Below are 27,197 nucleotides of genomic sequence, written 5' to 3' on the forward strand. Positions count from 1 at the left end.
CTACCACTGCTGTTCCGTTCCTCAGGGGCTGCACTGAAACATAGGTCTCCTGACTCCTGGCTGGTCACTCCCCTACTCAGCCACATGTCCTTTCCATGAGACAAAGCTGCTCTGGACAGCCAGCCTGCCTTCCTAAATCAAGTCCTTGTCTATGCCCAGAATCTGATGACAAAGCTAAAGCTGAGCCTCTGCCCAGAGGTGGCTGCTGAGGGGAAAATGGGAGAATATCCCGGACAGCTTGGACCATTTCCTCTTACTAACTTGCCCCGCCCTCCCATTTCCTATCAGTGGTCAAGAGATAAATTAGGCTTAATCAAGACCAACCATCCTCTCTGCTGTCTCTTCTCTTACACCTGCTTTCTACCTACCTCAGGGTCATTCCCTTTGACAGACTCTATTTACTCTCTAAGACTGCCTTAGTTTCCCCCTTATTTTTACTGAAGGCTTCAGTTTCCCTTTGCCAATAGGACCAATCACACCAATCCCAAAAAGCTACATTCTCCATCAGAAAGGAAAAGCCCAGACTTCAGAGTCAGACAAATCTGAAATCAAATCCTAGGGTCCATTACTCACTTGATCTTTGATTTTGGACAAGTTACTGAATCTTTCTGTTTCCTCACCTACAATATGAACAGATTAATGCATACTACTTCTGAGGGCTCCTATGAGGATTAAACAATAATATAAAGCCTAACGGTGCCTGGCATTCCATAGTAGGCACTCAAATGTGGACTTCTTTTCTCTCCTTTCCTCTCTTCAGTGTTGCCATGTGAGCCTGAGACCACCAGAGATTTAAAAAGTCCTTTTACTTCCTCAGTCTTACTGAGTGGTCTAATGAGAGGTCAAGTTCTTCCCATCGAGTAGGAAAGCCCAAAGTGACATAAATGTTCCCTCTACTTCCCCACGTTCCAGGTCCTAGAGTAGTCCAGTTATTCTGAATCCAGCATGGTATATGTCACTGAGATTTATCTGCCCACCTGCCCTACCACTTCCAAATTCATGTTTTGCTCCACAGAGTTGTAAGTAAAATCCAAAAGAGTAGTTTCACTATTCTGGGGTATAAGCAACACTGCCTCTAATAGTGTGGCACAAAGACCAAAGATGGAAAAATGATTATTTTCTTTTGCCCACTCTGTAGGTTTGCACCAGTGAGCAACCTAACCCAAATGTCCCTGGGTCTTGACAGCCTGTGGATACAAACAAGGCCTTATTAACTACATAATTCAGGCTCTCAACTCCTGCAAAGTCCTGCCCACAGATTTCCAACCCCTCCTCTTCCATACTTACGGGTCTCTCCAGGGGATGTCTCATTACTCAGCCAGATACCAGTCTCTGCTCAGTAGGACACCTCAATCTTAATTTCACCAGTCCTTACCAGAAGATTTAAGGCAGCACCAAGGGGACTTCCCTGGTGGTCCAGTGGAAAAGAATCCACCTTCTAATGCAGGGGACGTGGGTTCAATCCCTAGTCGGGGAGCTAAGATCCCACATGCCGCAGGGCAAATAAGCCTGAATGCCACAACTACTGAGCTCGCACGCCTCAACAAGAGAGCCCACGTGCCGCGAACTGCAGAGCCCACGCGCTCTGGAGCCCGCGCACCACAACTAGAGAAGAGAAAACCCGCACGCCACAACTAGGGAGAAGCCCACGCACCACAACTAGGGAAGCCTGCGCGCAGCGATAAAAGATCCCGCATGCCTCAACGAAGATCCCGCGTGCCACAACTAAGACCCGATGCAGCCAAAAAAAAAAAAAAGATGAAGAAAATAAATACAATAAATATTAAAAAAAAAAAAAAAGCACGGAGCATAAAGGTCTGCATAGAGCACCTACCGTCTGGTATGCCACCAAGGTACCAGAGCCTTCCCAGTACCAGAGCTACCTATATCCAATATTCTTAGAAACACGCTTAATCCAAGCTGTGGCCAACTTCTCTCAGAGGCCTGAAATGCCCACTCTTCTCAGCCATCAGGATATGTTGGGATGGATTTTTGGACACCATCCAAAATGTTAAGTCCCCCTCTTACCTCTCCTCCCTTTCTAATGGGATCTCTGGATACTCCCACTGATGGCAAAAAAAAAAAAAAAAAAAAAGGATTTATACCCTCTACCTCTACCTCTTCCTCAAACATTCTCCCCCACATCTGTGCTATAACTGAAACCTTGCTCTTGAACTGGCCTCTTCCTGAAATGTCAGGTGTTGCTCATCCTCCTACATTCCTTCCAGTGTCACAATGTCCTGTCATTGCTTCTCCGAGGGTCTTGGCTCTCAAACGAGCTATCCCACCCTCTGGCCCACATCCTTATTTTCTCTCATTCATTGCCTGAATCTTAGTCTTGCTTTAACCATCCCTATGGACAACCATCCAACACCTCAGTTCCTCAGTCCCTCAGTCCCTCAGCTCAACTACAAAGGCTTTTCCCTCTCTTTCACTTCAGCTGCCCACTTCCACGGCCACACTTAGCCCTTGTCATCCCCAGGAATTGCTCCATCTACAAAATCGTGAACATCTACTTTCTGACCCAAACCTTCTATCTCTCCAGCTCTTTTTATCCCCACTACCAGGCCTCTGAATCTCATCAATAACACTAAGGTCTTGACTTCTCTACATTCTCCCTGTTAGCCCCCTCTTACTTTTTAAATTTCTACTCAGCCGGGACTCCATCCATCAACTACTATTCTCACTATTCTCATACTTCCACTATCATCTCTCTCTCTGACTAGTAAGATCCCCAACCCTGAATCAAATTGCCTCTGATCCTATAACCAGGTTGCTGATTATAGTGGAGAAAACTCACACATCCATAGACTGGTTCCCTCAAAATACTTGCTTCCTATCTTAACTGAGTTCTTATTGCTGTCTGGCAATTTTATGGTTCCTAGTCACAATTTCAAGCCTTCTCTGCTCTCTTCACATTTCCTACAGTCTTTTCAAACTTTCTATCCTATTACTCCCCAACTCTCAGTAGGCCATTATAATTTCTCTTCGGGGGAAAAAAATAAAAGACATCAGATGAAATTACCTCAACTTCTTGCCACCTGTTATAAGAATCCTTGTATATAGTAGTCGATAGCACAGGCTCTAAGGCCAGATACTCTGGTTAGTGTCCTACCTCTGTAACTTACTAGAGATGCGATCTTGGGTAAGTTGCTTAACCTTTCAGGGTCTCTGTTCCTCAGTGTCCCTTCTGAAAGCCCCTTTCCAGTAGCAATCAAAATCATTTACACCATTCACCTCTTCTCTGATTTTATATTCAAAAGGATTATTTTTCCCTATACCTCTTTGCCTCACAGCATTGTTATGAGAATTAAATGAGTTAACACATACAGATTGCTTATAATTGCCTGGCATACAGTAAGCTCCCAATAAATGTCAGTCATCTGTTACTACGATTATCAGCATCTGCACTTACCTTACCTCCATTACGGTGCAAGAGGCACCCTCCTCTTCCAAGGCAAAATCCTCCACCAGTGTTCTGGGTGCCATTCCTTCAAGGAATTTGAATATCAATTTTCCCCATTTCCTTTCAGAGTGTATAAACATAATCAATTCCCATCCATCTTAAAAATAACCTCCCACAAACCCATAACCCTTTCTAGATGCCTCCTCTCCTTAGCTCACCCCACCTCTAATCACCCTTCATAATCAAGATTCTTAAATAGTTGTCCACATTACCTGTCTCCATTCCTCTAATTTCTATTATTCATTACCCTACTTCAGTTTGGGTTCAGAATTCAATTCTCTACCAAAACTGCTTTTGCTAAGGCAGCAGTTCTCAAAAGGGACAATTCTGCCCCCACCAAGGGACACTTGGCAATGTCGGGAGACATTTTTGGTTGTCACAACTGGGGGCTGCTACTGGTGTCTTGTGGTAGAGGGCAGGGATGTGGCTAAATATCCTATACGCAGCACAGGGCAGCCCTCCACAACAAATAATTATCTAACCCAAAATGTGAGTAGCACCAAGGTTGAGAAATCTCGTGCAAAGATAATTTACAACCTCCATATTGCTACATACAATGAATGCTTTCTATCCTTTATACGACTTGGCCAACTCGAGCACTTGACCCCATTAGCTTCTTCCTCCTTGAAGTCCACTCTTCCCTTGGGTTCCACTGACACCTCACTGGTATTCCCAGTCTGTTTCAGTATCCTCTTCTATTATTATTATTTTTTTTTTTTGGCTGCACCACGTGGCTTGTGGGATCTTAGTTCCCCAACAAGGGAGCGAACCCAGGCCCTCAGCTGTGAAAGCACGGAGTCCTAACCACTGGACCGCCAGGGAATTCCCTATTCTCTCTCAAATATTGGTACTTCTCAGGGTTTTGTCCTAGGCTCTACTCTCTCTAGACTCCAAAACCATTAGAATCAATTGGGGCTTTTGTTTTTTAAATGTCCCAGGCCTCACAGATTCCATTGTTCTGGAGTGGAGCCCAGACATCTTCTGCATTTTAAAAAAGTTCCTAGCTACTTCTAGTATTCAGCTAAGACGGAAAACCACTACACTACTCTTATTTTAATCATATCCACTTTCATCACTTTAATTACCATTTATATACTAATGACTCAAATCTATAATAATAGAGTCTTCCACTTAGTCAATATTCACTGAGTACCTACTCTGTGTCTGACACTGTTCTAGGTACTTGGGTAGAACAGTGAACAACGGAAGAGGTTCCCTACTCTCCTGGAACTTACATTCTAATGGAGGAGAGAAATTAACCACAAAAAGATTGTTTCATATAGTGATAAGTACTGTGAGGATATTGTAAGAGGTGATGTGAGTGTGACTGGAAGAAGTATTTTAGATACGAAGGTCAGCAAACACCTGGGAGGGAGGGTGGGATTTGACCCAACATTGTTATGAAAAGGAGTCAACCATGTGAATATGAGGAAAGAGAATTCTGGACAAAGCATACGCAAAGATACTAAAACAGAAGCACGTTTTGTATCATCAAGATTAGGACCAATGTGGTTAAGGTAAGGCTAGTATGGAAAAATGTTCTTCTATGAGGTTGTGGAGACAAAGGCCAGATCATACAGGGCTTGGTAAGCCAAGGTAAGGAATTTATAGCCAACATACAATGGGAGGTCACTGAAAGGGTTTTAAAGAGGCATGACATATAGGTTGATTTACATCATTACCATATTGTTTAGCTGCTGTGTGAAGAATAGATTTTAGAGGGGCAACATTGTGGGGGACCTATTAATGGGCTATTGCAGTTATCCAGAAAAGTGATGACTGTAGCTTGTACCAGGATTGAAACTAAGAATATAAAGATGGTTTCAGGATATATTTTGGAGGCAGAATTAAAAGGACCTGCAAGTATGGGATGAGTGAAAGAGAAATCAAATGTAAGTTCTAAGTTTTTTATCTGATTTGATTTGGGTAGATTAAGACTGAAATGAGGAAGACTAGGAAGAAAGAAATTGATTTGGAGATCAGAAGTTCTGTTCAGTCCCAGCGGAGTCACCAAAAAAAAAAAAAAAAGTTATGTTAAATACATCCTAGTGGAAAAGTCAAGTAGGCAGCTGGATATAATCCAGAGTTAAGGGAAGAAGACAGACTGGAGACATAAATTTGGTGTAGTCATCACCATATAAAACCCAGGATAAAAGTGAGTATAAATAGAAGAAAGGGGATCAGAACAAACTGAGAAACTTCTAACACATAAAGGGGAAGTAAAGCTAGCAAAGGAGACAGAAGTCAGTAAGGAAGATCAGTGGCACGTAATGTTGAGTGCCGCTGTTCTCTGAGCTGTGGATTTGCACACCCAGCTGCTGACTGAATGTCCCTACTTGGAAGGGACATTCACAAGTGCCCCAAATTCTACTTACCCACAACTGAATTCATTTCCCTCATCTTACTCCCAAACCTGTTTCCTTTTCCAGTGTTTCCTATTTCAATGAACAGCACATCTACCCAACTGCCCAGGCCAGAAACCTGACTCTTTTCTCCCCACTTCTGACATCCAGCCAAATCCCATCAAATTTCCCCCTTCACTTCTCAAATCTATTATCTCCTCCTCATCCAGTCACTATCTGAGCTCAGACCTGTATCATCTCTCACCTGGTGTACCATTTTGTCTCCAGTCCAGCCTCTCTACAAGGCAGCCATAATTATCTTTCAGTTGATGCCACTCAGGTCAGGCCATTCCCGTGCTTAAAATCTTTTAATGACTCCCCATATGGAGGCAGGGGGAAAATGAAATGCAAGGACCTTATCGTAGAGCTGGCTTACCTCTCCAGTCTTATCTTTTGCATGCCCATTCTTAAACTTCTTCCTCCAATCACAATGCACTACATACAATTCTCAAGTGCACAGCCTGTTCCTCACTCTTTTAACTCCTGAGTTATTAATATTTGTTCATGTCAGTTTTCTGCTGCGAACACCAATTCCTCACCCCAGCCTCTTTACTTAGCCAATTCCTACTCTTCCCTCAAGGCTCACCAAGCTTTCTCAAATCCCACATGACTGGATTAAGTATCCTTCCAACCAGCCCTCAAAGCACCTTGTACTATTCTTACTGGAGCTCTTATCAGACTATATACTGTCTGTTTGCTTGATGAGCAGTATATCCAGCAACTGATGCAGTGCCTTACCCTTGGTAAGGGTAGGAAAAATAATTTTTTAAAGAATATCAAATAACACGTTATGGGGCTTCCCTGGTGGCGCAGTGGTTGAGAATCTGCCTGCCAGTGCAGGGGACACGGGTTCGAGCCCTGGTCTGGGAAGATCCCACATGCCGCGGAGCAACTAGGCCCGTGAGCCACAACTACTGAGCCTGCGTGTCTGGAGCCTGTGCTCCGCAACAAGAGAGGCCGTGACAGTGAAAGGCCCACGCACCGCGATGAAGAGCCCCCGCTTGCCGCAACTGGAGAAAGCCCTCGCACAGAAACGAAGACCCAACACAGCCATAAATAAATAAATAGATAAATAAATAAAATTAAAAAAAAAAAAATAACACGTTATGTACATTGGTATCTTAACCCTGGTTTGTCAAACCCTTACTCTTCCTTCCTAGCCCTTGGACCCCCATATTCCCAGCGTCTAGAACACTGCCCTAAATAAATGGTTCTCAGCTGTAAACCTGGTTTTTATCAAAACCACGTGGTGATCTTAAGATAAATTAAGATTCCCAGCTCTACCTCCCCACATCCCACCAATTTCTGATCCAGTAGACCTGGGGTGAGGCCTAGGAATCTGGAATTTTGACAACCTCCTCTGGTGGTTCTGATATGCAGTCATGCTTGGAAACTACTATTCTAAACGGAGTAGGAACTCAATAAATATGGTTGGAAGTAACATTTTAATTTCATGAAGTAGAATTCATTTCCTAATTCTTTAGAGTTCGAATCTGCTGTAACTGCATCCTGAGTGTGGCAGAACAATGCACTAATGTACAAAAGTCCACAAAACAAGCATCCTTTATTGCAGTATTACAAAACACTTTCCATTTTGGCAATATTTTACAATGCACTTAGCTTCAAGGGTTGGGAAGAAGAAGGTTGGAAACTAAAGGGGGATATTTCAATGGACATTTCTAAAAGAAAAACTGTCCCAGCCCTCCCACCCAAATAAAAATCCAAATGTCACTTAATTTCACTACGCAAGAAGAGGCCACGAGGAAAGCAGCAGGCAAAACTCTGGCAATTTCATTATGGATCGTGTCAGAGACAAAGGAACATTCAAAACACTCATCAATATGGTCGGTTGCGCTGATCATTTCTGTAGTCGTTTCTAGGAATGAAAAATAAAGAGCCAGACTAAATTCTAATTTTCTACCAAGGGGAAGCATCAGACACTTCTTCAGGGTGCTGGTGACTGGCATCAGCTTGACAATTTCTATAAGAATGACACCATGCCTAATATATTTCTCTGCTCCTAGAAGGTGCTTACTAAATGTCGAATTTATCAGCTTTAAGACACACAAAGTTCCTAGAAGCCCTGCTATCACTAACTCTCTTAAAAATTTTTCCATCCAGAATAAGGACTCTAAACCACTGTGGTATTTCAGGTCAGAGACTTTGTCATTCCAGCACTCTAAAAAGAAGAGTAGTATAGTGGAATAAGCAAGCAAACACTTTCATGTAAGAATTCTGGATCTGCCACTTACTATGCGATCTTGGAAAAGTTACTCAACATTTCTAACTCTGTAAAATGGGAAGTACATCTACCTCTGGGGTTGACAGAAGGACTAGAACTAAAGTATACAAAGACACTTTCACAGGATTTGCCACACAGTAAGAAGTGTTTAATAGATGATAATTACTAATAGCTAACAATTATACAGTGATTACCATGGCCCCATGGCATGGCATGGTTACCACGGCAACCGTTGTACCATAATCTAATACAACTCCACGAAGGAGATATCATTAGCCCCATTTTACAGATGAGAATACTGATGCTCCAAAGGGTTAAGTAACTTGCTTATCAAGCAGCTAATAAGTGGTGGAGCCAGGATTTGAAAGAAGACAGTCTGTCTCCAAACTCTGTGCTCTTAACTGCATGCTTTACTAATTCTTGCTACCCTATATTGTCTCTGGCACAGTAATTGAAGTTATTTTACATCACTGGTTATTCAACTTTTTCTGCCTCTACAGCTTTCACGTGCACAGCACACTCCCATCAGTATCACCAGTGATTTTCATCCGGAAAAGGTATAACAGAATCTCCAGGGAAACAACTGCAAGGTAGCACATGTGATTTGAAAAAGCACACTCCTATAAAAGGTGTGCTCTCCCCTCACTTAGATTAAGAATCCCTGAATTACATACAGTTTCAAATCATCTCTCAATCTCAATTATCTTTAGCTATGAGAAAGAATACACACACATTTACCTATATTCATCCAAATACAAAGATCATGAATAAGAATTTCCAAAATAAAATAAATTATAGGAATTGCTAAGCAGGAAACTAAACGGATCTTCTCCAACCTAACTGAAAGAGTTGACAATGGGAAATTCAAGTTCTAAAAACTGGACAAGAAGAAAATGTGATGAAAAGGGCTCAGACTCTAAAATCTAAGAGCAGTGAGGTAAAAAGGTTAGCATGTACATTCCAATACTCACCTTCCTCCCATTTTGCCTCCATAGCCACCTCGGTCTCCTCCATAGCCGCCGCCACTCCTGTCTCCTCCGTAGCCTCCACTTCGGTCCCCACCGTAGCCACCACCACCACGGTCTCCTCCGTAGCCCCCCCGACTTCGCTCTCCACCATAGCCGCCGCCTCGGTCTCCACCATAGCCGCCTCGGTCTCCTCCATAGCCGCCTCCTCGGTCTCCTCCATAGCCACCACCACGGTCCCCACCATAACCACCTCCTCGGTCCCCCCCATAGCCACCCCCACTTCTGTCCCCTCCGTAGCCACCGCTGCCACTTCTGTCTCCACCATAGCCCCCCCCACTTCGGTCTCCACCATAGCCGCCTCGGTCTCCACCTCTGCCCCCACGACCTCTGTAGCCCCTCTCTCCACCGTAGCCTCTTCCCCGGAAATCTGCAAGGTAGAAATGCAAACTAGTAAGGCCAGCAGAATAATGGAAAGTCTCCTTAATGCCAGTCAGAAGATTAATGGCATGCAGATGCTGTTAAAGGCTGACTCACCTCCTCCTGTGGGACGAGAGTCCTCTGGTCTGGGCTCATTGCACTGATTACAAGAATTCCTTCGAGCAAAGTTCATATTTCCACATGACCTGAGAAAGGAGGAAAATAAAATGCTCAATAGTTTCCAATGGATTCAGAACCCCCTCTTGTACCTTCCAACCCCAATCCCAACTCTTACATCCACCAAAATAAATGGGATACTTACGGATTAGGGCAAACCCAGTCCCCACTTTTGGGGTCTCCACCTCTCCCCTGAAAGCCTCCACGGCCTCTATATCCTCCACGGCCTGGGGGAAGTAAGGAGTGGGGAGGAATCAGTAGCAGACATAAACAAAGCAGAGGAAAAGCATCAGACGAAAGAACTAAGAGCAAGTGTTCATCAATAACTGGGCAGCCCCCCAAAAATTAACCCCTTATGGCAGGACTCCATGATTCTTTGATTTGGGGCTTTACTTATTTAGTCAATGCAGGAGATGTGGAAGAAGACCCCAAGGCACACATTAAAGTGCAAATAATGCACTAAAAAACTTCGAAATCCACTTTCTATAATGCCCTCCTTAGTTTGAGAATCTCAGTGATAAAGGTTAAGTGAGAAGACATACTCCAAATTTAAGGAATTAGACACAACGGAAATGAACGAGTTGCAAGTAACTATCAACATATCAGGGAACTCCCAAACTGGTCAGATTAACTGCCTAATTAGGTATCATTTAAACAACTGCCTCCTAATGTCCAGGTGAATAACAAACTGCTTTATATAGCTTTCCAAAGAGATTTCTGGAACCTTCTTCCACCACTTTCTTAGCTATTACGACACCTTATTTACCTAATCTCCTATTCTGTACCTCACTTTTAAGATAGAAGGAAAAAGACCGATAGGGAGAGAGAAGTAGTAGCAAGTTCACACAATAGGGACAGAACATGGACTCAAATCCAAACCCTCTGTGTAATACCCAGGCCTGTGAGCAACAAGTATTTTACCTCGTCGACCACCTCCACTTCCACCTCCTCTCATGAATTCAGGTCTTCTGGTGGCAAAGGACACTTTAATGATGTTGCCATGGAATTCTTTTCCTAAAAAAAAAGAAATGGTTTTGCAGAAATGCTATTCTACATCTCCACCTCTCAAAAATATAAAACTGTCTTAGAAATTTTTAGTTTCAGAGGAATAACTGACATGTCCTCACAGAAATTCAAACACACTAGTGTTCCAAAGAGTCAAGGTAACTGTACTAGAACATGACACAATCTACTGAATAGAGAAGATCCGTCACAAGGAGACAGTCATTTCTTACTAAGCAAAAAAAACAAAAAACAAAAAAGAAACATCTAAAATTTTACATGAAAAAAGCCAAGTACAGAACAATGTATGTAGTATGCTACCATTTCTTTTTTTTAAAGGGAATGAGTGTGTATGTGCATGCATGTGCACACATATGCCTGTCTATACACTGCCTATTGTGCTTAACTCTCAGTAGGTGAAAAGGTGGAAAGGAAACTCATTTTTTATATACTCTTGGTACCGTTTGAAATGTTTTTTACCTTAGACCAGTAGTATCTTTAAAACTAATGTGGGCTTCCCTGGTGGCGCAGTGGTTGAGAGTCTGCCTGCCAATGCAGGGGACACGGGTTCGAGCCCTGGTCTGGGAAGATCCCACATGCCACGGAGCAACTGGGCCCGTGAGCTACAATTACTGAGCCTGCGCGTCTGGAGCCTGTGCTCCGCAACAAGAGAGGCCGCGATGGTGAGAGGCCCGTGCACCGCGATGAAGAGTGGTCCCCACTTGCCGCAACTAGAGAAAGCCCTCGCACAGAAACGAAGACTCAACACAGTCATAAATAAATAAATAAAAGAACGTGAATTTCTTTAAAAAAAAAAAGCAAACTGGGCTATTCATTTCAGTAACAGTCAAGTGGTCTTAGTTTGCATTCAATTTCCAATCAGTTTCTCAATCTATTTCATCTGAAGTCTTCACATTACCCACTATAAAAAAAAAAAAAAAACAAACTAATGTGTGCATATGTGATTACTTATATACATGCATACATACACATATTCTGCTGTCCCAGGGCCTTAGAGACAGAAATTTTCACTTTATATTAAATAAGAGAACTGACATATAAGGAAAAGGTGCCCAAGGATTCATAAAATAGTTATAAATCCAGGAGTCTTAGCACTCTCACCGAAGTCCTAATTGTTGTGACTGGCAACCTTCCACAATGTCAGATGGTATGATAAGCACTTTTGAATAGGAAACAACCCATGGATCAGTATTTTAAAAGCTGTAAAAAGACCTGGTGAGAGTCGAACTACGGAGTTACTGTTAAGAGGCTCATTTGCCCTATGAGGGAAAGGCACAATAATTTTTTAACATATCATAAGCTATGATAATTTTATGATTCACAGAAACTATGACACAAGCAGAAAAGTGAGGGAGAATGGACCTAGCCTTCAAGAGCAAGGTGATGGGGCCTGATTAGTGCAAAAAAGTAAAGAAAATGGAGGTGAGGACAGAGTATCATAATCTCATCTGTGAAGAAGTAAAGAAATGCAATTATGTCTTGCAAGACACAGGTGCAATAATCTTGGAACTGGAAGGGACCACAAGTGCCTGTCAATCCAGCATAGTTTAGCACTTCAGAGACAGTGGTGCTGGACTGCCTGAGTTTGAGTCCTGACCCTGCCACTTATTCTGTGATCTCGGAAATTATTTATCTTCTCTGTGCCTGAGTTTCATCATCTGTAAAATGGTAATAAAAGGGTACATCTTACAGGGTTACTGTGAAGATCAAGCTGAGTTAATGCACATAAAGTTCTTAGAACAATGCCTAGCTCATAAACCGCAATAAACATGCAGTAAGTGTTAGTTATTATTAAATTAGGGTACAACAAAAACAGTGAATTTATAATAACATGGGGAAATGACTATGTTAAGATGTTAAGTGAAAAAAAAAGCATGAGACAAAACTACATTTGGAGTATAATGATAAACTATTTTAAAAAAACTGGAAGGAAGGGGCTTCCCTGGTGGTGCAGTGGTTAAGAATCCGCCTGCCAATGCAGGGGACACGGGTTCAAGCCCTGGTCCGGGAAGATCCCGCATGCCATGGAGCAACTAAGCCCGTGCGCCACAACTACTGAGCCTGCGCTCTAGAGCCCGCGAGCCACAACTACTGAGTCCGCCTGCCACAACTACTGAAGCCAACGTGCCTAGAGCCCGTGCTCCGCAACAAGAGAAAGCCACCACAATGAGAAGCCTGCACACCGCAACGAAGAGTAGCTCCCGCTCGCTGCAACTAGAGAAAAAAAGCCCGCGCACAGCAACGAAGACCCAACACAGCCCAAAATAAATAAACAAATAAATAAATTATTTATTTTATTTATTTATTTATTTTTTAAAACTGGAAGGAAAAGTTAATACCAGTAGTTGTCTCTATGTAGAGAACTATGGATGCTTTACTCCTTTCTTCTACTCTCCCATATTTTCTTATTTTCAGGGGGAAAAAAAGTCTTACTGTTTCTTCTAAGTATGTATTAACATTATATTTGAAGGGAAATTAACCTAAATTTAAAAATAATATAGTCAACCAGGCCAACCCTCTACATCTCTATCAGGGTGGCCTTAAGCACAAAGCATGACATAAGGAAATATTTTAGACAGAGTTCATCTCATTTCTAAAGGTATGTAAAAACTCTGGCCTGTATTTTCAATAGAATATCTAAAAAAGTAAACATGAAGATAATCACCGTCTATGAGAACATATTTTGACTTCAAGACTAGGAAACGTTTATCCAAACCGCACGTTGAAACAATATGAATGAGGGACTTCCCTGGTGGCGCAATGGATAAGACTCCGCACTCCCAATGCAGGGGGCCTGGGTTCGATCCCTGGTCAGGGAACTAGATCCCACATGCATGCCGCAACTAAGGAGCCCACGTGCCGCAACTAAGGAACCCTGGAGCCGCAACTAAGGAGCCCTGGAGCCACAGCTAAGGAGCCTGCCTGCTTCAAGTAAGGAGCCGGCGAGTTCAACTAAGGAGCCCGCCTGCCACAACCAAGAGCCAGCACAACCAAATAAATAAATTTTTTTAAAAAAGAAACTATACGAATGAGGTATACCATCAAACCAGTCAATGGCTGCCTTAGCTGAAGGAGGGTCATCAAATGATACTGTTGCCTCCCCTTTTGGCTTTCCTGTGTCCTTGTCTGTGTACAGATTTATCATTGGTTTTCCAGTCTTCTTATTTGTCTGAGGAACAAACAAGTGAGTGTTAGTATTTTAAGAAAAAGTGATCATGAACCACATAGATAATTAAAATTTTATTTTTTAAAGGAATTTACATATCCATGCTACAAATACTAGCAACTTAACATAAAAAATGAAGTTATCTGTAGGTTCTGAAAAGGAAAACTCTCTAAAATACATTAAGTGAAAACCAAACTATAAAAATGGTACACAGTATATACTGGTTTATCTATGTATAATTTCTTTAAACCCACAAAAAAAGAAAACATAGATAATGCTTCATATAAATATATACCTTGTAAAACTAAAAAGAAAAAAAGAAGACCAGGAAGAATGTTCACCAAGCAAATAAATAAATTACCATTAAGGTGCACACACTGGATTTTGCTGGGAAGGGAGTGGAAGACAAGAACTGTGTGAATTTTTTACATATTTCATGTGTAATTAATCATTTCTTAAGAAATTTTTACTCTCCAAGAAGGAGAAAAAAATAGTAATTCCACGGACACCAAAACAAGAGCAATTGCAAACTGATATCAGGCAAATGCTTCAATCTACTAACACTGATCTAAATGCTTTCTAGTTGGAGATGAAAATATATGCATGAAACAAACAGTGCACAAGACACTTAAGTACAATAAAGTTATGAAATAAAGCATTATTATATTGGGCAAATATATAGCAGACATTAAATACCAACATAACAAGTTGTTAGTAATAACTTGGGTTTTCATATGTTGGCATTTCAGAATATTAAAATGTTTTCACAATTTCATTTGGTTCTCACAATTTTAGGAGCTAGGCAGAGACTATGTTTAGAGTCCTAAGATTGAAAGCCAAAGCTGTGGAAGGCTGTGGAAAGGTAAACACAAGCAAGGAATAAAATCTTCATGTATTTAGCAAATTTAGCAAAGGCCTACAGACATGGGTGAGCATGTGCATCAGGGAACTTTAAGAGACAAGACTTACTGGAGTATGGGCTTATTATGTAACCTATGTATCTTAACCAGAATATGTTAATAATTATGAGATTTTCAACATAAGCCAATTTTTTACTCACCTTGATAATTCCTATTTGTTTAAAGAACTCCCCGACTTGATCTGTAGACACACCCTCCCCAAGTCCTTGTACAAAGATTGTGTTGTTATCTGAATTATCAGATTCTGAATCTATGGGGGGATAAAAAAAACCATGATTAATTTTACATATTCCTTAGGTTTACTACATCCTGTTTAGTAATCAAGAATAATAATTTATTATTCAATATTCAACTATTTCTGTGACCAAAAGGAAAAAGGACCAATATACGAAAGCTCTTAGATAAACATGCAAAGTGGTCATAACAGTTCTTTGGTAGGTCAATTCTCACAACTAAACTTCACGTAAAGTGGATCAAGTCCACACTATGTCAAATACATAGACCAATTAAGGGAGATCTTACAAATCTCACTCTTCAGATTCAGATACAGGACTCAAGCTCAGGAAGAGATGAAGAAAGTTAGTATAAAGTAGCATTCCTGGGCTTCCCTGGTGGCGCAGTGGTTAAGAATCCGCCTGCCAATGCAGGGGACACAATTTCGATCCCTGGTCCCAGAAGATCCCACATGCCGCGGAGCAACTAAGCCCGTGTGCCACAGCTATTCAGCCCACGTGCCACAACTACTGAAGCCCACACGCCTAGAGCCTGCCTAGAGCTGCTCCCCAGCAGGAGAAACCACCACAATGAGAAGCCCGCACACCGCAACTAGAGAAAGCCTGCGCACAGCAACGAAGACCCAACACAGCCAAAAACAAATAAATATATTCATTTAAAAAAATAAATTAATTAAAAAAAATAATAAAGTAGCATTCCTTTCTTTGGAGAGTTTTAATTCTTTCTGGCTAATCAATACTTTTAAAGCTTCTATTAGAAAATTGCCCAAATCTGACACTTTGGACTTCCGAGCAAGCCAAGCAGAATTGCTGGTTTCCCATTCATTGCAATAAGCTTTATATATACCAGAGGGTAGGGGCACCTCGACACACACCTTACCTTACACGCACACTTTTGGATTAGTGTAACAAAATAAGAAAGATGCACATAAATTCAGTCCATCAAGGGATAATTCAGAAATTGCCATCCATATAGAATACTTTAGCATCTTGATAAAAACAAAAGTTCTGATTTCAATATATATTAAAAATTTTGGGGGGCTTCCCTGGTGGCACAGTGGTTAAGAATCAGCCTGTCAATGCAGGGGACACGGGTTCGAGCCCTGGTCCATGAAGATCCCACATGCCACAGAGCAACTAAGCCCGTGTGCCACAACTACTGAGCCTGCGCTCTAGAGCCCGCGAGCCACAACTACTGAGCCCACGTGCCACAACTACTGAAGCCCACGTACCTAGAGCCCGTGCTCCACAACAAGAGAAGCCACTGCAATGAGAAGCTCGCGCACCGCGACGAAGAGCAGCCCCTGCTCGCCACAACTAGAGAAAGTCCGCGCACAGCAACAAAGACCCAATGCAACCAAAAATAAATAATTAATTAATTTTTTTAAAAAATTTGGCTCAAATAGATTTTTAATCTCTACATAACTTTCAAAAGGCTCCAGGCAGCCTTGAATTTCATTTGAAAATATAAAGGCACATGAAATTAGTGACCTCTGGGGACTTCCCTGGTGGTGCATTGGTTAAGAATCTGCCTGCCAATGCAGGGAACACGGGTTCGATCCCTGGTCCGGGAAGATCCCACATGCCGCCGAGCAACTAAGCCTATGCGCCACAACTACTGAGCCTGTGCTCTAGAGCCCGAGCCACAACTACTGAGCCCACGTGCCACAACTACTGAAGCCCGCGCACCTAGAGCCCGTGCTCTGCAACAAGAGAAGCCACTGCAATGAGAAGCCCACGCACGGCAACCAAGAGTAGCCCCCCGCTCGCCACAGCTAGAGAAAGCCCACGCGCAGCAACCAAGACCCAACACAGCCAAAAAAAAAAAAAAAAGACACATGTAGAAAGAAAGATGTTTCGTAAAAAAAAAAAAAAAGAAAAGAAAAAGAAAAGAAAAGAAATTAGTGACCTCTGCCCAGAGTAAGACAATTCTCTCATATATGAATTCAGGTTTCTTAGGCCCACTGAGCAGACTATCAATCCACTGTAATATTTGCTTAAACACAGCTATTCTAATTCCCCAATGATACCAATTCTCTCATACTTGATTTGCAGTAATTAAATAAATAATGCTAATTAGCAGTACAAAATCAAGTATTTCTTCACAAAAGAAAAAGTAGAGAGCATGGGAAAGCAAACACAGCAATTTTTCCTGGCAAACTTTCCAATCAATCCCCCTGAATTTTTCTTGCTGGTACATCTTTAGAAGTGAAGCTCCCTGATTCTGGCAGCATTATCAAATCAAATCTTCCTTCTGTACTAACTCCTCCAAACACACACACTTTTCCCTTGAAAAAATGGAAAACTAACATTCTCTTAATGGCAGAGTCACAAACTACCATAAACCTTACCAGCATCTGGTCTGGGTCCATAATCCCTGTGACCTAAGGGAAAAGAAAAAGAAAAAGAAAAAGAAAGCTATTTAAGGCAACTCATAAGAAATCATTTAAAAACAGTAATAATAACCAAGGCATGAAAAGTCAATACTTCCAAAATCCTTGTAAGTAACCATCACAGATTTACAAAGTAAATATATAAATTAAGTTTTATTAGAAGTTTAAGAAATCAAGATGAATGTCAATATTCCCTTAAACTTGTCCCAGACAGCACCAGCCACTTTGGCATTACGCTAGTATCACTTTTTTTAAGCTCTGGTTGTGAAGGCTGATTGGAAAACCCTAATAATTTAAAAACACCACGTCAGCTACCTTTATTAAAAAACATATTGACAAAATCCAGTGAAGGTCTCATTCATTGGTCACCAGACTCTTTCATGCAAATTCACTGTGTAGAAACCCATTGGACTGTTTGAGATCAACTTTGTCTTTTTAGTATTTTGAGATATATATATGCATATACATATTTTTTTTTAAGCACACAACACACACCAGCCTCAAAAGAGTAAGAAAGGGCTTAGACTACGTCTGCGGGATATTGGTGGCTTTTAGGTTTATATAGCATTTCCACTGAAACATTTTGGGATACTCAGCACTTACCACCAAAATTTTTGAAGCCACCGCGGTCACCACCACTGCAGAGGAAAAATTGAAGAAATGATTTCTTCCTTAGGTCTCCAATGTGCTGAGCCCTGGGCTCAATCTATACTTAACTGTCACAAGTAGAGCGCCCAGGAAAACAGTAGCACCTCTAACTTTCCAGTAAATTTCATTTCATAGACTTCAAAATGTTGTTTTCACCTAAATGTTTTCCCAAGGATCTATCTCCACAAGGGTGCCTTTTCAAACTTATTACAGAACATACCTAATATACTCTTATTTTAAAATTTTCCCAACCCCAAGCCAAAGGGATAATACTCAAATCCACTTAAACTGGAGGCACAACAGGAAGAATGATAAACATTCTTTCCAAGGGGAAAGAAGTCATTTAAAAACAGTAATAATAACCAAGGCATGAAACGTCAGTGGGACAAAGTGAGAGAGTGGCATGTACATAACATACACTACCAAATGTAAAACCGATAGCTAGTGGGAAGCAGCCGCATAGCACAGGGAGATCAGCTCGGTGCTTTGTGACCACCTAGAGGGGTGGGATAGGGAGGGTGGGAGGGAGGGAGATGCAAGAGGGAAGAGATATGGGGATATATGTATATGTATAGCTGATTCACTTTGTTATAAAGCAGAAACTAACATACCATTGTAAAGCAATTATACTCCAATAAAGATGTTAAAAAAAAAAACAACTTCCAAAATCCTTGTAAGTAACCATCACAGATTCACAAAGTAAATATATAAATTAAGTTTTATTAAAAGTTTAAGAATTCAAGATGAATGTCAATATTCCCTTAAAGGGGAATATTTTTGTTAAAGGGGATATTTTTGTTAAATATGAGAAAAAGACTAGAAGAAAAATATAAAGCAAGGTTAAAATTTTGATAACAGAATGGGAGAGGTAAAAACTCGAGCACTATGTTCTACTGTGATAGCAAACAGTGGGTTTTATGAGATGAAGAAAAAAGTGAGGTACAAATATACACAAAAGTGAGACTGAATGAAAGCAGTCTTAAAAATTCAAATCATTCAGATATCTGGTAAAATGAGCACTAAAAGAAAGCATAACTTTAAACTGCCCTCCTATTCCATGCCCACTGCGACATGCTAGCTTTCTTCACAGCAGAGCTACTGAAATTCATGCTGCCAAATGCTCTTGTACACCAATCAGTAGACCATATCAGAGACAGAATGCTACGTACTCCACAAGAAAATGACTTTATTTGGCAATTTCCACTGCCAGGCAAGTCAATGGCCCTTGTGTGCATAGCTTTCTGTAAGAAATCTAAGATCTCTCTTATCAAGAAACTTTTTAAATACTCATACACTGAAAGTTTGTTTCTCTTAACCGAATTATGTAATCCTCTAAGACTCATGTGCTGACATGGATACAAAAACACCCAAAGTTTTCAGATGGTGATATCTAATTTTCTACTACTACTAATCTTCTACTATAACCCAAGAAACTAATCCAATATACTAATGTCTCTTCACTGCTTAAAAGCCTCTGCTTTAGTAATAACCCTGCCCTCTAGATGGCTTTTCTTGAGCCATCCTGAGAAAAACCACTCTGACTAAATGAGAAAGAATTTTTTCTTTACAAGTCTATTCTACTACCTTGACGTAAAAAAAAATTCCCTTGCAACTAGCATAGGTATGGACACACGCATCTTAACTCGCCATTAATTTTTACTTCATGCCCAGGAAATCTAAAAAGGAGAATAACACTATTTCAAGGCTATGCAGACAAAGCGAAGCTCAGGTCTTTCATATATATAGTTTCCTATTGAGTGTCTAAGACCTATCTTTCAGAACATCACCCAAGCCCTCCCACCAACCCATACTTCTAAATGGCCTATATATCATAGCTTAACTCTTTAAGGAAAGGAAGCCAAACAGAGTTCTGAGATTAAATTGCTAAAAATCTTATTAGAAACAAGGTATCTCAGGTTTCTTCAAAGATGATCATTAGAACTCTAAAAATGATGAGAAAAGACCTAGTGAAAATATTAAATCGGGCTTCCCTGATGGCGCAGTGGTTAAGAATCCGCCTGCCAATGCAGGGGACACGGGTTCGAGCCCTGGTCCAGGAAGATCCTCCATGCCGCAGAGCAACTAAGCCTGTGTGCTACAACTACTGAGCCTGCGCTCTAGAGCCTGTGAGCCACAACTACTGAAGCCCGCACACCTAGAGCCCGTGCTCCGCAACAAGAGAAGCCACCGCAGTGAGAAGCCCACACACCGCAACAAAGAGTAGCCCCCGCTCGCTGCAACTAGAGAAAGCCTGCGTGCAGCAACAAAGACCCGATGCAACCAAAAATAAATAAAATTTTTTAAAAAAATAATAATATTAAACCCACATTCCTATGTCAGGACGTTAAAGTACCCAGGATAAAGTATTTTTTTTTTTAAATAGGAAATTTTCACAATTAAGTGCTGGAAGAGGCACCACTTAATTATTCTGCTGCCATCTTAACCAAGTACCAAATTGTTTATCTGGCCACAATGGAGGGAAAATATGCAATTTCATACATCAAGTAGTTCCTAAAATTTCTATTCTGGCCAGCAATATAACTTTGAACAATTTTTTAAAAAAGGACACACCCCTGGTAAAATATAAAGGATATAAAACAAATGACACTTGAATACGTTTATAATTTCCTATTCCTCCATATAACGGCATTTTAACTTAAGTCATCATTACTGAGCAACTCCTTTGAAAATTCAACAGCTGAACACTTCAAACACAATGGCCGTAAATATGGAAACACCCATAAGTACATTCGAAAAAGTACTAGTCTTCAAAGTAAGAGTCTCAGGGTATAGTCTTAACTATCACTAATCAATCTTGAAAATTTGGACAAGTCAGTAATTCTCCCTAGGCTTCAGTTTCCTCCTTCGCAAAATAATGGTCTACATCCTTACTACTTGAAAGGTGGTCTATGGAATAGCAGCAAAGGCAGAGCCTGGGAGCATCTCAGAAAAGCAAGCTCACCCCAGACCTACTGAATCAGAATCTGCATTTTAATAAGATCCCCAAGGAGTTCATATGTACATTACAGTTAGAGAAGCACTGGTCTACATGACCTATAATTCTATGTGAGGCTTTCTTTCAAGTTCCAATGTTTCAGTCTCTTTTGTCTTTCCTTATTAAGAAATTTCATATTAATTAATTACAGTTCCTTACTAGGAAATTTATTATATTAAACACAGTAAATAAACCTCAAATAGTACCGCTATTAAATCAGTTAACAGAAGATGGGCCTGTGGTTAAGAATCTTTCTTTCAAATCTGCAGTCAAGTTACATGTCCCTTTTCCATAAACTAAGTTAAGGCCCCACTAGCAAATTAAGACACAAAGGCATGTGAACATTTGAGTCAAGATGTTGCCACAACAAATTTGTTTTCCTCCCAGAAAAAGAAGCAAACTTGTACACGTAAAGAATTCCTGAAGTAAGGACATTTTAACGTAAAGAAGTAGAGGTATTTACTAGAGTAGAGACATAATATACGAATACTCAAATTTTACGGCTGAGTGCCCCCTGCATAAGAAAATCAATTGTATATTCTTGACTCAACTACAGAAATCGTTGTCCCAAGTTCAAAACCACAATGAGCAGCCTACTCTAGGGTAGACGCTGAGAGTTCTTTCACTGTTACAGCATTACATATTTAGAGAGGACGGTCAGATTTAATTTCAGGTGCTTGTCAAGAAAGAAAATATACTTTGACAGAATCTCTATTCCCAAAATTTAATTTTTAAAAATCCAAATATATCTATATTCAAGGACTAAAACTGCCAAGAGGTAAAAGGACAATACAGGAATCTTTATTCCCAGAAAATTCAATACACAGAGAGAAAAAGGAACTTAGCTAAATATTGAAAAAGATTAGTTTTTTAAAACTGTTCTGTGTTTGATTTTTCATACTAGTAATTTACCAACATTTCAGAAGGCCAAGAATCTACCATTCTAGAGCTGCACTGTCCAATACAACATTTACTAGCCATATGTGGCTGCTGACTTTTTGAAATATGGAGAGTCTAAATTGAGATGTACTCTAAATGCAAAACACAAAATGGATTTCAAAGTCTGAGTATGAAAAAAAAGAATGTGCAATATCTCAATAATTTTTATACTGATTACATAAAATATTTGTGATATGTTAGATTAAATAAAATATATTATCAAAATTAACTTCAGCTGCTTATTTTTCTTAATGTGGCTACTAGAAAATTTTACTTTACACATATGGCTCACAGTTGACCCCCATTATATTTATATTGGGCAGCACTGGCTAGACTATCACCAGCACACATGCACGTTTTTAAGAAAGCTATTCAAAAACTCTTACACGAAGGCATTCAAAATTCAAGATAACTTTTTTGAGACTTGAGATATTAAAGCCTAAAAAATCTACTTAACTTGATGACATGCTAATAATGGAAAATGGTTACCTATAAAGTTCTAGTAATTTTGCCATGCATTCAGCACAATACTAAAGTTAAAAACACTGAGAACATGTATGGCCTTAAGCTTCTAGTCCAGTAGGAGGCCACTGATCTATTTTAGATGACAATTAGAAATTCAGTCTTTTTTGCTGCAACTGCTTTTTCAAAGAAAAACACTGTTTCCTACAGTCCCTATAGTCTTCACGTTTCTCTCCCAAAATTGGAAAGCTGACAGCTTCCTTTGGTCTGAATTCTTCCTGCAGTCAAGCAATCATACAACTTAAGTCTAAGAATGTCATATCCTTTACCACACATCCCACCTTCACCTGCAAACTGTGCCCCTTCTTTAATTATAAACCCAACTAACGCCAGATTTTCTTCAAACAGCCCTGAAAGGATCATATTTTCAACCTTGCTATTTTTAAGTAAGATGATTACAAACACAAATGGGAGTGTTGATGAAGACTAACAAAAAATGTTTGGGTATTTTGGGTACTTAAATGTAAAACCAAGTGTAGGGGGAAAAAAAGCCCTGAAACTGGGCTTTTTTTTTTTTTTTTTTTTTAATTTGAAACACTTCACCCCTATAAATAAGCTAAAAATCACATCCTGAACAAGATATTGTGACGCATGAAAATTATATGAACTTCGTATTTCAGTATCCATAAATGAAGTTTTATTGGAACACAACCATGTTTATTCATTTATATATTGTCTATAGCTGCTCTGGTGCTACAGGAGCAGAGCTGAGCAGTTGCAAAAGAAACCTCATGGCCTGCAAAGCCTTAATTATTTACTATGTGGCCTTTCACATAAAAAGTTTGCCCATCCAATATAGAGAGTAAGTATAATCATCCACATAAATTTCTTAAAAAGGCCTTTCATACACATTCCATTTATTGGCTAAGGGGGTGGGGTGGGGGGAGGGAGGGAGTATACAGACAGCAACTGGGTAAGACCTCTCCCCCAAAAACCCTACCCTGACTTGAACCAGATCACCATCATTTTGACCTAATATATACTGGGCTTCTACACAAGATTTTGTTTGAAGAGGTTCTAAAGTTAAATAAAAAGATTTGAAAATCAAAACCTTAGTTCATGATTCAGTACCTGGGCCAAAAATTATACTGAAATGTTGCCAAAGAGGTTTATCAAAGTGCTTAAAACTGGTACGCCCGGGTTGGTTAAGATACAGATCGTCCCTCCTTTAGCAGGAGGATCACTCAAGGTCCTTTCAACTCTTTGATTCTAAGATAAGTCATCTCTCAAAAACGAAAACATATTTTTAAAGACTTCCCTACCCTCCTCCTCCTGAAAAGTGGGGTTCTACCATTCTCAGTCAGACATTGTCATAGTTTAATAGATAATCTATAGATATAATTATAACTTCCTTACGAAGAAAATTAAACCTATGATATGCTGTAAAACGTATAGCATCCCAAGGCAGCCAATTATCTAAAACATATTAACCGGAAAATGACATATACCTGTTAGTTATCTTGTTTGGGATTCTGTTTGAGGGAAGGAGGCTATTAGGTAGAGAGTAAGCACCGTACCACTCTACGTTGTTCACTTACATCCACATGATAATGACGAGGCATACAATATACTTGTTTTACCTTAATATATTGACTTTGACTATCAATCAAAAGACATTTAATGTTCAAGTCTTATAAAAATTTATCAAATATGTTTAGACTTTAGATTTGCCAGACCAAAGCACTATACACTAAACAGAGAGAAAGTCAATGAGATCAAATTCCTGGCTCACTTGAAAAATTAACAGTGCTGTATGTAACTGATTTTCTCAGGTCACCTCAGGGAACAGACAATCAGTCCCTAAGAAGCAAAAGAGTGACCTGGTATTGATACATTATCGTCAGTTAACAGGCTGACAATTTCAATTCCCAAGGAACACAAATTATCTTTTAAGCCTGTATATTGTACACACAAAATGTGCAACCTACAAACCTCATCTGAGGACAATAAATGTCAACTACTTTTTCATTCCTATTTTTAGAGCAAAAGCGCTAAACTTACACATATATTTGAAAGTAATTTTAAAGCCACCTTTCATAACATATGCCATAAATACCAAAACCTGATAACACTAACAATGTAGAAAAGGAAAGCTGAATTACAAAGTCATTCCTTTTCCACAGCTTAGTCTAGACAAAATACGCAATGGTATGTGACATTGCACTAATTATCTCAATAATTATTTACTTAAGAATGGGGACAAAATAGCTCAGTTACATAAAATCTTTCTCTCATTTGCCAACCCCAACTTTATAATCTGCTATTGCCTCCTAATATTTTCCCTTCCCAAGGGGATTCAAGATTAAAGAACAGCCTCTCCACCTTCCAATCTAGAATTAACTTACCTTGTATTGTCTACATATAAAACACTTGGATTTCCCAGAGTCATCTTTTAAAGGAGTTTAGAGTCAATAGCTCTGGCAGGAAAAACATAGTTAAGTGGTTTAACCACACCATAGTAGGGGACTTTTCTCCATTGGCATTTAATATATACCACATAAACTAATGGCTAACAAAGCCTATTTTGAGGTAATTTATGTGACATCTTAAGACTGAAAATAAATTTCGAATTTCTGTCCTCTTCTCTACAACATAATCTCTTTTTTAGGCCTCTTAACTAAATCAGATGATGGAATCAAACCAGCTAAGTAACAACAAAAAAAAAAGAGAGAAGAAATGTAGACATCTGTACCTAAAAACTTACCTTGATCCTGTCATAGGACCTCTTCCATCCTTGTCATATCCCCCACGCCCTCTACCTCCTCCCTGTGACCCGCCATATCCTCTATTATCTTCTCCATACCTACTCACATCACGACGGTCATCTACAAAAAAGAAAATTAATACATACATACATAAACAACTTGAAACTTCCGACAAAGGCTTTCCACAACATAATCTTAAATAGCTCTTTAGGTCACCTGCGACCTTCAGAAAATGGCACATGTGCACAAAACTCAAGTGCAAGTCATCATAACACCATCTGGAATTAAATGTATGAGAATTATATGTGTGTCAAATTCCATTCTACCAAAGTCAGACAGCAAAATGGTGATGTGGACATCACCATTTGATGTTGACGGTAATATGGAGTAGTCTGAGTAAAGTACATTAGGTACAGAACTCTAATAAATTAAAAGAATACCCTAATCTTAGGGACTTCCCTGGTGGCGCAGTGGTTAAGGCTCACGCTCCCAATGCAGGGGGCCCGGGTTCAATCCCTGGTCGGGGAACTAGATCCCACGTGCATGTCGCAACCAGGAGTTCACATGCCACAACTAGGGAGCTGGCAAGCCGCAACTGGGGAGCCCACCTGCCACAACTAAGGAGCCCACGAGCCGCAACTAAGACCTGGTACAACCAAATCAATCAATCAATCAATCAGTCAATCAATACTTTAAAAGAATACCCTAATCTTAAAAGTTATTATATTTTTCATGTCGAAAATATTTCAATGTAAATCAAACACAGACAAGGAATAACTAGATTTTCAAACTGAGATATTCAGTGAATATATTCACTGAAGAAGATATTCAGTGAATGAGCTTCCACTCTTACTCATTCACTTATTCATTCATTCAACTATTCAACAAATATTTATCGAGCAGGTACCAAAATGAGTAAGGCAGGACCTTTGCCCTTGAAGCATTCATTTTCATGGCTGGTCAGATTCCTAAATATCATGATATATATAAAGTGATATATATAAAAGAAAGAACGACCGGTCCTTCTTAGATGAGGTTAGAGAAGGCTAATATAGGATCATAATTTCCTCAAATCACATACAGCACCAGTACCAAGATAACTGGTAGCATTGACTTCCCTGGAGGTCCAGTGGTTAAGACTCTGTGCTTCCACTGCAGGGGGCACAGGTTCGATCCCTGGTCGGAGGACTAAGATCCCACATGCCACGCGGTGCAGCCAAAAAATAAAAAATGTTTAAAAATTAAATTAAATTATAAAAAAGAACGGGTAGCAGCAGCATTGTCAAATGATCAGTTGACTGAGACAACAAAGGAAATTCAAAAACTCAGCCAGCAAAAAATCAGGTGACCATCTGGAGTCTCCAAGAAGTTCAGAAATATCAATCTAATAAACTAGTTTTGATGGACATGAGACAGAACATATGTTCAGGGTCACTCTGAATTCTTACAAACAGTTGAAATCCTCTGTGGGTCTTTTAATACACAATTCTATGAAGGGAAAAAAGGAAAAATAATAGAGGTCAGCATATCTTACCTTGTGTGTGGTGGCTGTAATTTTCCCTTTGTGAATGGTAGGACTGCTGGTTTTGATTATAGGAATCATGCTGCTGATCATAATTTGACTGCTCGGCATAAGAGCCGTGATGTTGATCATAGCCTGACTGCTGGTCATATGAATCTTGTTGACCATAGTCTGACTGGTCATATGAAGGCGCTCTTCCACCTTGGCTAAACAGAAATCAAGAACTTGAGCGATTTTACAGAAGGACTGTTACTGCAGCAGGCTGACTGAGACTGATCGCTGTAAGAGGCCTGCCCAGCTAGACCTCATCCACACTTACTACCCTTTTCTGGTAGGAATCATTTAGCTCTTTTATCTACAGAATCTTATCACCAATGGAATGACTTTCAAACAACAGTTCTGCTATCACTGAAGAGGTGTCACGTTATGAGAAAAAACACACACACCTTTGAAAACTGT

The 27,197-nt window shown here is 40.1% G+C and overlaps 1 protein-coding gene across 1 annotated transcript in view; it reads right to left on the reverse strand.

Annotated features, from left to right (window-relative positions):
• Window positions 1-7,413: 7,413 nt before the first annotated feature.
• Window positions 7,414-27,197, reverse strand: part of TAF15 (TATA-box binding protein associated factor 15) — a 30,085-nt gene continuing 10,301 nt past the window's right edge. The window contains exons 6-16 of the mRNA XM_068529623.1: window positions 26,751-26,944; window positions 25,216-25,336; window positions 18,011-18,045; window positions 17,366-17,398; window positions 14,922-15,031; window positions 13,735-13,864; window positions 10,594-10,686; window positions 9,818-9,899; window positions 9,613-9,701; window positions 9,082-9,505; window positions 7,414-7,744 (exon numbers count right to left, since the gene is read on the reverse strand). Coding sequence (XP_068385724.1) covers window positions 7,705-7,744; window positions 9,082-9,505; window positions 9,613-9,701; window positions 9,818-9,899; window positions 10,594-10,686; window positions 13,735-13,864; window positions 14,922-15,031; window positions 17,366-17,398; window positions 18,011-18,045; window positions 25,216-25,336; window positions 26,751-26,944 — 1,351 coding nt within the window. The 3' untranslated portion in view covers window positions 7,414-7,704. The remainder of the gene's footprint in view (window positions 7,745-9,081; window positions 9,506-9,612; window positions 9,702-9,817; window positions 9,900-10,593; window positions 10,687-13,734; window positions 13,865-14,921; window positions 15,032-17,365; window positions 17,399-18,010; window positions 18,046-25,215; window positions 25,337-26,750; window positions 26,945-27,197) is intronic.

The sequence above is a fragment of the Eschrichtius robustus genome, chromosome 20 (genome assembly GCF_028021215.1).
Source record: "Eschrichtius robustus isolate mEscRob2 chromosome 20, mEscRob2.pri, whole genome shotgun sequence".
NCBI lineage: Eukaryota > Metazoa > Chordata > Mammalia > Artiodactyla > Eschrichtiidae > Eschrichtius > Eschrichtius robustus.